The sequence below is a fragment of the Ranitomeya imitator genome, chromosome 5 (assembly GCF_032444005.1).
Source record: "Ranitomeya imitator isolate aRanImi1 chromosome 5, aRanImi1.pri, whole genome shotgun sequence".
In the NCBI taxonomy this organism is placed as follows: domain Eukaryota; kingdom Metazoa; phylum Chordata; class Amphibia; order Anura; family Dendrobatidae; genus Ranitomeya; species Ranitomeya imitator.
The window spans coordinates 603,187,626-603,200,470 of record NC_091286.1 but is presented as its reverse complement, the minus strand read 5'-3'; the positions used below and the strand labels follow the sequence as shown (position 1 = coordinate 603,200,470).

At 47.9% G+C, this 12,845-nt stretch overlaps 1 protein-coding gene across 2 annotated transcripts in view; it reads left to right on the top strand.

Moving 5' to 3' along the window:
- Positions 1-13: 13 nt before the first annotated feature.
- Positions 14-12,845, top strand: part of SH3YL1 (SH3 and SYLF domain containing 1) — a 133,747-nt gene continuing 120,915 nt past the window's right edge. For both annotated transcript variants that reach the window (XM_069727990.1, XM_069727991.1), the window contains exon 1: positions 14-167. In XM_069727990.1, the coding sequence (XP_069584091.1) occupies position 167 (1 nt within the window). In that variant the 5' untranslated portion in view covers positions 14-166. The remainder of the gene's footprint in view (positions 168-12,845) is intronic.

The window sequence follows — 12,845 nt, the reverse complement described above, 5'->3', positions numbered from 1 at the left end:
GTCATGTAAATAAGGGGCCCGAGTCACGTGATGGTAGGCGGGGCTGTGTGGCAGGTGTCAGCCCCGCCAGTACTCACCTGTCGGCAGGAGAGGTGCAAGACGGGGAGCAGCGGCGCCGACCTGTGAGCGCAGCCCCCGGGGAGAGCGGAGCCGGTGCCGCGCAACAAGTGAGTACGTGCTGCTGCCGGGGATGGGAGCGTCACCCAATCCTCCCAGTATCGTTGTCACCCAGATTCCCCAGTACAGGAGGTGATGAGCCCATTAAGGAACTGGATGAACTCAATAACTGCCCCTCTATGTTTGGTGTGTGCCCCCGCAGAGCACTGCTGTCCACTCGGCAGATTTAGTGGCAGAAATGTGTACACCCTGCAAAAACATAAATCCTATTTATAGGAATGGAACTGTGTGATGTGAGGGTCCAGCAGTCCCAGTGCGGGGGTCTCCAGACGCCTCTGCTCCATTTATTTCTATGGGAGTTGCAGTGCCCACAGTAATAAGGTGTCAGCCCCCCATTCTCCCACCTCCTCCCTGTCACTCCATTCTTCCCCTTCCCCCATTACTCCGTCCTTTACCATCACTCCGTTCTTCCCCCTCCCTCCGCCATCTCTCGGTTCTTCCCCCCCCTCCCTCCGCCATCTCTCGGTTCTTCCCCCCCCTCCCTCCGCCATCTCTCGGTTCTTCCCCCCCTCCCTCCGCCATCTCTCGGTTCTTCCCCCCCCCCCTCCCTCCGCCATCTCTCGGTTCTTCCCCCCCCTCCCTCCGCCATCTCTCGGTTCTTCCCCCCCCTCCCTCCGCCATCTCTCGGTTCTTCCCCCCCCCCCCTCCCTCCGCCATCTCTCGGTTCTTCCCCCCCCCCCCTCCCTCCGCCATCTCTCGGTTCTTCCCCCCCCCCTCCCTCCGCCATCTCTCGGTTCTTCCCCCCCCCTCCCTCCGCCATCTCTCGGTTCTTTCCCCCTCCCTCCGCCATCTCTCGGTTCTTCCCCCTCCCTCCGCCATCTCTCGGTTCTTCCCCCTCCCTCCGCCATCTCTCGGTTCTTCCCCCCCCTCCCTCCGCCATCTCTCGGTTCTTCCCCCCCCCTCCCTCCGCCATCTCTCGGTTCTTCCCCCCCCTCCCTCCGCCATCTCTCGGTTCTTCCCCCCCCTCCCTCCGCCATCTCTCGGTTCTTCCCCCCCCCCCTCCCTCCGCCATCTCTCGGTTCTTCCCCCCCCTCCCTCCGCCATCTCTCGGTTCTTCCCCCCCCCCCTCCCTCCGCCATCTCTCGGTTCTTCCCCCCTCCCTCCGCCATCTCTCGGTTCTTCCCCCCCCTCCCTCCGCCATCTCTCGGTTCTTCCCCCCCCTCCCTCCGCCATCTCTCGATTCTTCCCCCCCCTCCCTCCGCCATCTCTCGGTTCTTCCCCCCCTCCCTCCGCCATCTCTCGGTTCTTCCCCCCCCCTCCCTCCGCCATCTCTCGGTTCTTCCCCCCCCCCCCCTCCCTCCGCCATCTCTCGGTTCTTCCCCCCTCCCTCCGCCATCTCTCGGTTCTTCCCCCCTCCCTCCGCCATCTCTCGGTTCTTCCCCCTCCCTCTGCACCGTCCCTCATTACACAAGTACACATCATCTGATCTGCGCCATCCAAAAGTCATTCATGTTTGTACAGTGCGGAGTTGGAAAATGTCAAGATACTAACTTGCCTAATAATTCTCACACTTGGTAGATGATGTGAATCCTGCTTCTTTCACCAATTTTCCCGTCTGCAGGCTCCGTTTCCAAAATCCAGTTATCCTGCAGCTGATGGGTGCAGATAAACCCCTATAATTTTCTCCAAAACTTAGCACACACATATCGGGGATTCCTCATCTCCTGTCTCTGTACTGCACAGCACGGAAGACATTACCGACATTACAGCCAGTACTCAGCAATGTAACTGTGACTCTAGCTCTAGGGTGAGATAAACACTTACTAGAAAGCCATAAAAGGTTCTGTGTGGGCTTCTCACTGTACCCCAATCTTTGTAGATTTCAGTAGGCTCCGGTGATTTGATTCCAGTCAGCTGGTAATGGTTTTTTTTTTTTTTTAACCAAGATGGATTTTAGCTCCTTTTCAGAATGAATAATGAGTTCTGGAGCAGAAATGGCTCCTAAGCAGAGAAAGAAGCCGATCCCTCTGATATATATTACATTGTTTCCTATATTTGCTCGTAATATTCATTTCAGCAAACATTTTATTAAAGTATAATGACCATTAAAAGAGATTGTCCACGACTAGAACACCCCCTTCTCATCTACTATATAATTGTCTAAGGGTCACTTCCGTCTGTCTGTCTTTCTGTCACGGTTATTCATTCGCTGATTGGTCTCGCCAGCTGCCTGTCATGGCTGCCGCGACCAATCAGCGACGGGCACAGTCCGGAAGAAAATGGCCGCTCCTTACTCCCCGCAGTCAGTGGCTGTCGCCCGCATACACCCCTCCGGTCACCGCTAACACGGGGTTAATGCCGGCGGTAACGGACCGCGTTATGCCGCGGGTAACACACTCCGTTACCACCGCTATTAACCCTGTGTGTCCCCAACTTTTTACTATTGACACTGCCTATGCGGCATCAATAGTAAAAAATGTAATGTTAAAAATAATAATAATAATAAAAAAAAAAACCTGCTATACTCACCCTCCGTTTCCGCTCGCGCCGGCCGCCATCCTCTGTTGCAGGTTCCGGTGGCAGAAGGACCTGCCATGACGTCACGGTCATGTGACCGCAACGTCATCACAGGTCCTGCGCTGATACCAACCCTGGGACCGGAACCTGCCGTGGACTACAAGGGCTCCCTCGGAAAGGTGAGTATATGTTTATTTTTTAACCTGTCACAAACCTGGCTGGGCAATATACTACGTGGGCTGGGCAATATACTACGTAGACATGCATATACTAGAATACCCGATGCGTTAGAATCGGGCCACCATCTAGTTCCACATATTTGTCCCTGTTAAAATAAAAACGCCTATAGTCGCCTCTGGTGCCATTCCGGTAGTGCTGGCCCTTGCGTCCCCGGGGCTCATGTGAGTTTATGATGTAATCTGAGCCCTGCCCCCAAACAGCGACAACGTCACTGTGCAAACCTTCGGACAAATCGAACATTGACAGGAAGCCAGGGCTGTAGCTGCTCTCTAACTTCCTCTTGATGTGTGATTTGTCCGAAGGCGTGGATAGTGACACCACAACCACACGTGGGTTCTGACACCTCCGGAACGGCACCAGATTTATGTCTAGACGTTTTTATTTTAACGAGGCCAGATGATCAGGTTGAGAATGTTCAAGTTTAAAAGATCGTCTAAGGGTGTCGTCCCTTTTGGCGCTTGGTCAGGATGTGGCTGCCTTCTGAAAGTTGCCGTCACCTTTGGTTGTATCATCAGAGATTCTTTGGAGAAACCACTACAGGGGTTGTCCTTTCAGAAGTATGTTATGTCGTAGACATGGTTGATATGACGTCTGCTTTTGTCGATCCGGGCACTTGTGATAGAACAGATTTGTGCTATTTTTTTATTTATTTTTTATTTTTTGTATCGGAGAACACCATGAATAACGATCCCGTCAAAAGTCATCTGCAATAGACAATCATCCCCTGAGGGTTTCCCAGTGTCTGTGCTCTAATGAAGAGTATGGTGCTGAAAGTGACGATACTCATGGAAGTCAAGCCTGTCCTTTAACAGCCTGAGTAGGAAACTCTCTGGAAATTCTGATTCAGCATTTTATTCCTGTGCTAAAGGGAATTTCCAAATTCTGTGAAGGACAATCCCCTGTTTAACCCTGCGTTCCGTAGCTCTGTTGTGGCTTATGTCCAAAGCCACCTCCTACCCAACATCACTACTGGGCATATCCCAGCTGTAACCCACCTTCAGCTTTTAACCAGTGATGTCTTCTCTTCATTCAAAACCCGTAACTATAATCCCATCCTCAAGAAATTCTTGACCCTTCCTCAAGGTCCAGCTATGGTCTCGAATTACTACTCTTGTTTCCCTTTGGTCCAGTTCAAACTTCTCTCTGGTGTGCAAAATCCCAGAATTTCTACCGGTTACATCCTTTCTCCTCCTCTGGATTCCTAAAATTTATCATCTTTCCTCCATCTTACTCAACCGTCCCATCAGACTCCTCCGTTACAATTAATGACTCCAAGTCCGTTGCCTCAGTGTAACCTTTAGGCGAGGACTAGATGGCGACTGTGGCCGCAACAACCATCTCATGACTGAAGTCTACTCTCTGCCGCTGCTACATCATGGCACACTAAAAGGAATGGAGTTGTATTGCACCTAAATTACTGTGACCGCGATAAGCAAAGCGCAAAAAGCCGGGCTTCATTGGTTTTTTTTGTTACCGTACGTGTTGGTCTCGGTAGTGAAGGTGTAACGATGCAATTTCATTCACTTCTGAAACACCACGATGTAGTAAGTCACCGAGTGAACGGTCATGGTCAAACCCGCCGTGTAGCCGTAGCTTTAGTTCTGCTCTCTTATTCAAACCACACATCCACGTCCTTGTTGCCTTCATCCTAAAAAAAAATATAACCCTTGAGGCAACAAAAATACCATGCCCTCACCTATTACAATTTCTTGCTATGCGGCCTCTCCTCCTCTTAATGTATCCTTAAAAGGAATCTGTCACCAGGTTTTTTTCCACCTAATCTGAGAATAGCAAATTGTAGAGCTAGAGACCCCGATTCCAGTGATATATCACTTACTGTGCTGTTAGCTGTAGTTTTGACCTCCTCCAGATAAAGAATAATTAAAAAAAAAAACAGCTGGTAAACCTACATATTCATGAGCTCTGTATAACCCAGTCCCCACCAATGATTGTCAGCTTTGGGGATTAATCATGGAAAACATTATTTGTAAGTGAATATTACTGTATGATCAGACTACGCTGGGTTTGTTTGTAGTCTGTTACCATGGCGAGGTAAAAATGAAATGATGGAGCATTTTTCATCAAGGCCTATTGCAAAGTTTTGCAGTTTTTGCACATTTTGGAGGCAATGGAGCAGCATAAAAATGGTAACGTGTGACCATAATCCTTTAAGTATTGTATCACAAAACACCAATCATCTTAAAATGTTTTAAGCTTTGGTTTTTACTTTGGGTAACAATGAGCTCCCTGGGATATCAACCAGACATATCTCTATCCACTTCAGATGGAAGGCAATGTATCGGACTCACCCGAAAACTACCATACAGGATTAGCATGTTATCTGCAGGTAGGAACAAAATCTTGATGAAAAACCTGCTCATCTAGTTTATCCAAATGTTATGTATGCCAAGAATGCTCCACAGAGGCACGACTGCGCTCCCAGATCATCCAGAAGTGGGCTAGTAGATCTACAATAAGGCTATGTGCCCATGTTCAGTTTTTAGTCAGTACTTTAGTATCTGTAAGCCAAAACCAGGAGCTGGGCAATCCAAGGAAAAGTATAATAGAAACACATGCAACACTTCTGGATTTATCACCCACTCCTGGTTTTGAACGTGAATGTGGCCTAAAACAGATCATTATGAGGACTGACTTTTGGGACCCATGTAAGCTTTTGTTTCATCATGTTTATGAAGACATTACATAACACAGGTAAAAATAAGATAAAGACTGAAGGCCTCAATCCACAAGCGACAATAGCAAAATAACCTACATAAGGAACGATCAGACTACGTGTCAGAACATTATGAAATGGTAAAAATGACAAATGGGTCCATGTCTGTTATGATCTGGTGGCCTTGGAGCAGCATGAGACGTACTCTAGAGCAGGGGTCCCCAACTCCAGTCCTCAAGGCCCACCAACAGGTCATGTTTTCAGGATTTCCTTTGCATTGCACAGCTGATGCAATTATTACCTGGGCAAGACTAAGGAAATCCTGAAAACATGACATGTTGGTGGGCCTTGAGGACTGGAGTTGGGGGCCCCTGCTCTAGAGAAGGTGGAACCTGTACTAACCGCAAACCCTGAACTTAACAGCGCAACTAGAAGTAGCCGTGGGGGTACCGAACACTCCCTAGACCCCTCGACACAGCCTAAGAACTAACTACCCCTAAAGACAGAAACAGGAAACCTATCTTGCCTCAGAGAAAATCCCCAAAGGAAAGACAGCCCCCCACAAATATTGACTGTGAGAGGAGAGGGAAATAACATACGCAGAAATGAAATCAAGATTTAGCATAGGAGGCCATACTAGCTAAAAAGAAAGAATAGCACAGAGTACTATGCGGTCAGTATTAAAACACTAGAAAATATCCACCACAGAAAATACAAAACACCACATCTGACTAAAGACATGGAGGGTATATCTGCATCTCCAGAGAAATAGCTAGGCTGCAAAAAATCCTTCACAGACTAAGCTGGACAAGACAAAAACATGAAAATGCACAGAACTATAAGGTCCACAGCAGGTGGACAGCAAAAACAAAGCCAGGACTTATCTTAGAAGAAAAGCAAGCACAGCAAACAGGAGAGACCAGAAGGGATGTGAATCCTCCAAAAACAATGGACAACTGGCACTGACTAAAAGATCAAGCAAGGCTATATAGCCCAGCCCAAATTGCAAAATATAGATACACCTGATAAATGCTGGGCTACCACTCATAACCACCAGAGGGAGCCCAAGAGCAGAATTCACAACAGTACCCCCTCCCCCCCTTGAGGAGGGGTCACCGAACCCTCACCAGAGCCCCCAGGCCGATCAGGACGAGCCAAATGAAAGGCACGAACCAAATCGTCAGCATGAACATCGGAGGCAACAACCCAAGAATTATCTTCCTGGCCATAACCCTTCCATTTGACCAGATACTGAAGCCTCCGCCTCGAAAAACGAGAATCCAAAATCTTCTCAACCACATACTCCAACTCCCCATCAATCAACACCGGGGCTGGAGGATCAACAGAGGGAACAATGGGCAAAGATCTATGGAACACATTATGGATGGAAAAAGAGGCTGGAAGGGCCAAACGAAAAGACACTGGATTGATAATCTCAGAAATCCTATAAGGACCAATAAACCGAGGCTTGAACTTAGGGGAAGAAACCTTCATAGGAACATGACGGGAAGACAACCAGACCAAATCCCCAACCCGAAGCCAGGAACCAACACACCGATGACGATTAGCAAAACGCTGAGCCTCCTCCTGAGACAACACCAAATTGTCCACCACATGAGCCCAAATCTGCTGCAGCCTGTCAACCACAGAATCCACACCAGGACAATCAGAAGGCTCAACCTGCCCTGAACAAAAACGAGGATGAAAACCAAAATTACAAAAAAAAAAAAAGGCGAAACCAAGGTAGCAGAACTAGCCCGATTATTAAGGGCAAACTCGGCCAATGGCAAGAAAGCCACCCAATCATCCTGATCAGCAGACACAAAGCATCTCAAATGGGTCTCCAAGGTCTGATTAGTTTGCTCGGTCTGGCCATTTGTCTGAGGATGAAATGCGGAAGAAAAAGACAAATCAATGCCCAGCCTAGCACAAAAGGCCCGCCAAAACCTAGAAACAAACTGGGAACCTCTATCGGACACAATATTCTCCGGAATGCCATGCAAACGAACCACATGCTGAAAAAACAACGGAACCAAATCAGAAGAGGAAGGCAATTTAGGCAAAGGTACCAAATGAACCATCTTAGAAAACCGGTCACAAACCACCCAGATAACCGACATCCTCTGGGAAACCGGAACATCTGAAATAAAATCCATAAAAATATGCGTCCAAGGTCTCTCAGGGACCGGCAAAAGCAACCCACTAGCGCGGGAACAGCAAGGCTTAGCCCGCGCACAAATCCCACAGGACTGCACAAAAGAACGCACATCCCGCGACAAAGAAGGCCACCAAAAGGACCTACCAACCAAATCTCTGGTACCAAAAATCCCAGGATGGCCAGCCAACACAGAACAATGAACCTCAGGTGGACTAGTAAAGTGATTTCTATCAGGAACAAACAGTTTCCCCACTGGACAGCGGTCAGGTTTATTAGCCTGAAATTCCTGAAGAACCCGTCGTAAATCAGGGGAGATGGCAGAAAGAATCACCCCTTCCTTCAGAATGCCGACCGGCTCAAGAACCCCAGGGGAATCAGGGAAAAAAACTCCTAGAGAGGGCATCCGCCTTAACATTCTTAGTACCAGGAATGTACGAGACCACAAAATCAAAACGGGAGAAAAACAGTGACCTTCGAGCCTGTCTAGGACTCAGCCGTTTGGCAGACTCGAGGTAAATCAGATTCTTATGATCGGTCAGGACCACAATTCGGTGCTTGGCCCCCTCAAGCCAATGTCGCCACTCCTCAAATGCCCACTTCATAGCCAACAACTCCCGATTGCCGACATCATAATTGCGTTCCGCAGGCGAAAACTTCCGAGAAAAGAAGGCACACGGTTTCATCAAGGAACCATCAGAATTCCTCTGAGACAAAACGGCCCCTGCCCCAATCTCAGACGCGTCAACCTCAACCTGAAATGGAAGAGAAACATCCGGCTGACGCAACACAGGGGCAGAAGTAAATCGGCGTTTAAGCTCCTGAAAGGCAGAAACAGCCGCAGAGGACCAATTCATCACATCAGCGCCTTTCTTCGTCAAATCGGTCAGAGGTTTAACCACACTGGAGAAGTTGGCAATGAAACGACGATAAAAATTAGCAAAGCCCAAGAATTTCTGAAGGCTCTTCACATATGTGGGCTGAATCCAATCATGAATGGCCTGAACCTTAACCGGATCCATTTCTATAGATGAGGGAGAAAAAATGAAGCCCAAAAAAGAAACCTTCTGCACTCCAAAGAGGCACTTTGACCCCTTCACAAATAAAGCATTATCACGAAGGATCTGAAATACCATCCTGACCTGTTTCACATGAGACTCCCAATCATCGGAAAAAAATCAAAATATCATCCAAATATACAACCATGAATTTATCAAGATAACTCCGAAAGATATCATGCATGAAGGATTGGAACACAGATGGGGCATTAGAGAGTCCGAATGGCATCACAAGGTATTCAAAATGGCCTTCGGGCGTATTAGATGCAGTTTTCCATTCGTCACCCTGCTTAATACGAATAAGATTATATGCCCCTCGAAGGTCTATCTTGGTAAACCAGCTAGCCCCCTTAATCCTAGCAAACAAATCAGTAAGCAAAGGCAAAGGGTATTGTAATTTGACCGTGATCTTATTCAAGAGGCGATAATCAATACAGGGTCTCAAAGAGCCATCCTTCTTGGCAACAAAAAAAAAAACCTGCTCCCAATGGTGAAGAAGATGGCCGAATATGCCCCTTCTCCAAAGACTCCTTAATATAGCTCCACATGGCGGCATGTTCTGGCACAGACAAGTTGAGAAGTCGGCCCTTAAGGAACTTACAACCTGGAATCAAGTCAATAGCACAATCGCAGTCCCTATGTGGTGGAAGGGAACTGGATTTGGGCTCATCGAATACATCCTGGAAATCTGACAAAAACTCAGGAATTTCAGAAGAGGGAGAAGAGGAAATTAACATCAAAGGAACGTGACCATGAACCCCCTGACAACCCCAACTAGTCACAGACATAGATCTCCAATCTAACACCGGATTATGTACCTGTAACCATGGAAAACCCAGCACAATATCATCATGCAAATTATGCAACACCAGAAAACGACAATCTTCCTGATGGGCTGGCGCCATGCGCATGGTCAGCTGTGTCCAAAACTGAGGTTTATTTATAGCCAACGGTGTAGCATCAATGCCCCTTAAAGGAATAGGGTTCTGTAAAGGCTGCAAGGGGAACCCACAACGTCTGGCAAATTCTAAGTCCTTTAAGTTCAGAGCGGCGCCTGAATCCACAAATGCCATAACAGAAAATGATGATAATGAGCAGATCAAGGTCACAGATAAAGGAAATTTAGGTTGTACAGTACTGATGGTAACAGAACTAGCGATTCTCTTTGTACGCTTAGGGCAATCAGAAATGATATGAGCAGAATCGCCGCAGTAAAAACACAACCTATTCTGACGCCTGAATCTTTGACGTTCAGCTTTAGACAAAATCCTATCACACTGCATAGGCTCAGGGCTCCGCTCAGAGGACAACGCCACAGTGTGCACAACTCTGCGCTCGCGCAAGCTGAATGGCCAGAGACATAGAATCACTCAGACCAGCAGGCGTGGGGAACCCCACCATAACATCTTTAACGGATTCAGAAAGACCCTTTCTGAAAATTGCCGCCAAGGCATCCTCGTTCCATTTAGTCAGTACAGACCATTTTCTAAATTTCTGGCAATACGATTCTGCCGCTTCTTGACCTTGACACAGGTCCAGCAAGATTTTCTCAGCTTGATCCACAGAATTAGGCTCATCATACAATAACCCCAATGCTTGAAAGAAAGAATCAACATTAAGCAAAGCAGGATTGCCAGTTTCCAGGGAAAATGCCCAATCCTGTGGGTCACCACGCAGCAGGGATATGATGATTTTAACCTGCTGAATGGGATCACCAGAAGACCGGGGTCTCAATGCAAAAAACTGTTTACAGTTATTTTTGAAACTCAAAAATTTGGATCTGTCACCAAAGAATAAAATCAGGAGTGGGAATCTTAGGTTCTAAGGCAGGAGTCTCAACAGTATAATCTGAAATACCCTGTACCCTAGCAGCAAGCTGATCCACACGAGAAACTAGCTCCTGAACACTCATGTTATTACTAGGTTCCGCAGCCACCCAGAGATTAAGAGGGAGGAACAGACCAAACAGGCTAAAGAAAAAAAAAATGGCTCAATCTTTCCTCCCTTCTTCTGAGATGCAATTAACTCATTGTTGGCCAGTTGTACTGTTATGATCTGGTGGCCTTGGAGCAGCATGAGACGTACTCTAGAGCAGGGGTCCCCAACTCCAGTCCTCAAGGCCCACCAACAGGTCATGTTTTCAGGATTTCCTTTGCATTGCACAGCTGATGCAATTATTACCTGGGCAAGACTAAGGAAATCCTGAAAACATGACATGTTGGTGGGCCTTGAGGACTGGAGTTGGGGGCCCCTGCTCTAGAGAAGGTGGAACCTGTACTAACCGCAAACCCTGAACTTAACAGCGCAACTAGAAGTAGCCGTGGGGGTACCGAACACTCCCTAGACCCCTCGACACAGCCTAAGAACTAACTACCCCTAAAGACAGAAACAGGAAACCTATCTTGCCTCAGAGAAAATCCCCAAAGGAAAGACAGCCCCCCACAAATATTGACTGTGAGAGGAGAGGGAAATAACATACGCAGAAATGAAATCAAGATTTAGCATAGGAGGCCATACTAGCTAAAAAGAAAGAATAGCACAGAGTACTATGCGGTCAGTATTAACCCTGCTGTTCTGTTCGGTCTGGGGAGACCTATTTTGAACTTTGGTATTTTTTGGGGTGTTCAAGATGCGGTTCTGAAACTTGTGGTTGATTGACTTAAATGAGGATGGGTCGGTCGGCCACGGGTTTCAGAGCCGCATCTTGAATATTTTAAAGAATATTGAAGTTCAAAGTCGGTCATTTTTGACCAACAGAACAGCAGGGTTAAAACACTAGAAAATATCCACCACAGAAAATACAAAACACCACATCTGACTAAAGACATGGAGGGTATATCTGCATCTCCAGAGAAATAGCTAGGCTGCAAAAAATCCTTCACAGACTAAGCTGGACAAGACAAAAACATGAAAATGCACAGAACTATAAGGTCCACAGCAGGTGGACAGCAAAAACAAAGCCAGGACTTATCTTAGAAGAAAAGCAAGCACAGCAAACAGGAGAGACCAGAAGGGATGTGAATTCTCCAAAAAAAAAGGACAACTGGCCCTGACTAAAGGATCAAGCAAGGCTATATAGCCCAGCCCAAATTGCAAAAAATAGATACACCTGATAAATGCTGCGATCCAACTACCGCAGCACTACCATTCATAACCACCGGAGGGAGCCCAAGAGCAGAATTCACAACACATGTCTCTGGATTTAACTTGGATATATGAGAGTAGATAACCGCCTCGTCACGCTTCCTACTCCAGCCCTGCCAGAGTAAGATTTGGCGGTGCATCGAAACCTCCCACTTCTCGTCACCCCAGTCTAATACCAGCTTTTCCCACTTCATCGGAGTTGGGCGAAAATGGGTTCAGAATACCAAAAATCACATAATTTTAGCTCAACCACTAGTAGCGCCAAAATTTCACATTTCAAAACTTTTTGCTCCAGAATGCTGGCCTGAAAGCTTTGAGTCTGTCCCATAGTATGAAATTCGCTTAGTTTTGCCCAACCCCTTTAATATAAATGCTCAAAACACAGGTCACGATACAGGGAAACTTCCGATAGGAATACAATGCAGAAGTAAAGGTGACCAAGAAATGAGAAGGGGTGGGAGGGGAGAAAAGGAAAGTCCTGAGAAAGCGTTTCACCTGTATCCAGCTCCAGGCATGAAGAGAATCTGAAGGGGCTGCTGTGGCCGGTGACCGGAGCTCCACATTTACCTTTCTCTAGCCGGGCAGCTGAGGTCGGGGGCCTGCCTCTCCTCCTCTTGTGCTGCTCCTGGCTTCAGGACTCTGGACCCTCCCACCTCTCCTGCACCTCCTTTGGGGGTGGGGCGGTGACGTGCATGCCGGGGGTCTCCTGTAGCCCCCCCAGCTTCCTCCTCCAGCATCCTGGACGGTCCGCGCTGGGGCTCACTGGTTGGGGCGCGCGTCCCAGCATGGCGCGTCGCTTCCTGCGCGCATCACTTCCGGCGGGACGCGCATCACTTCCGGTCAGTCCCTGTGCGTTCCACGTTGGAGCGCGCTCCTGCTGCTGGGTTTTGGCCTATATCATCCGGGAAAGCATTGTGCGGCGTCTTCAGAAGATCCCCCC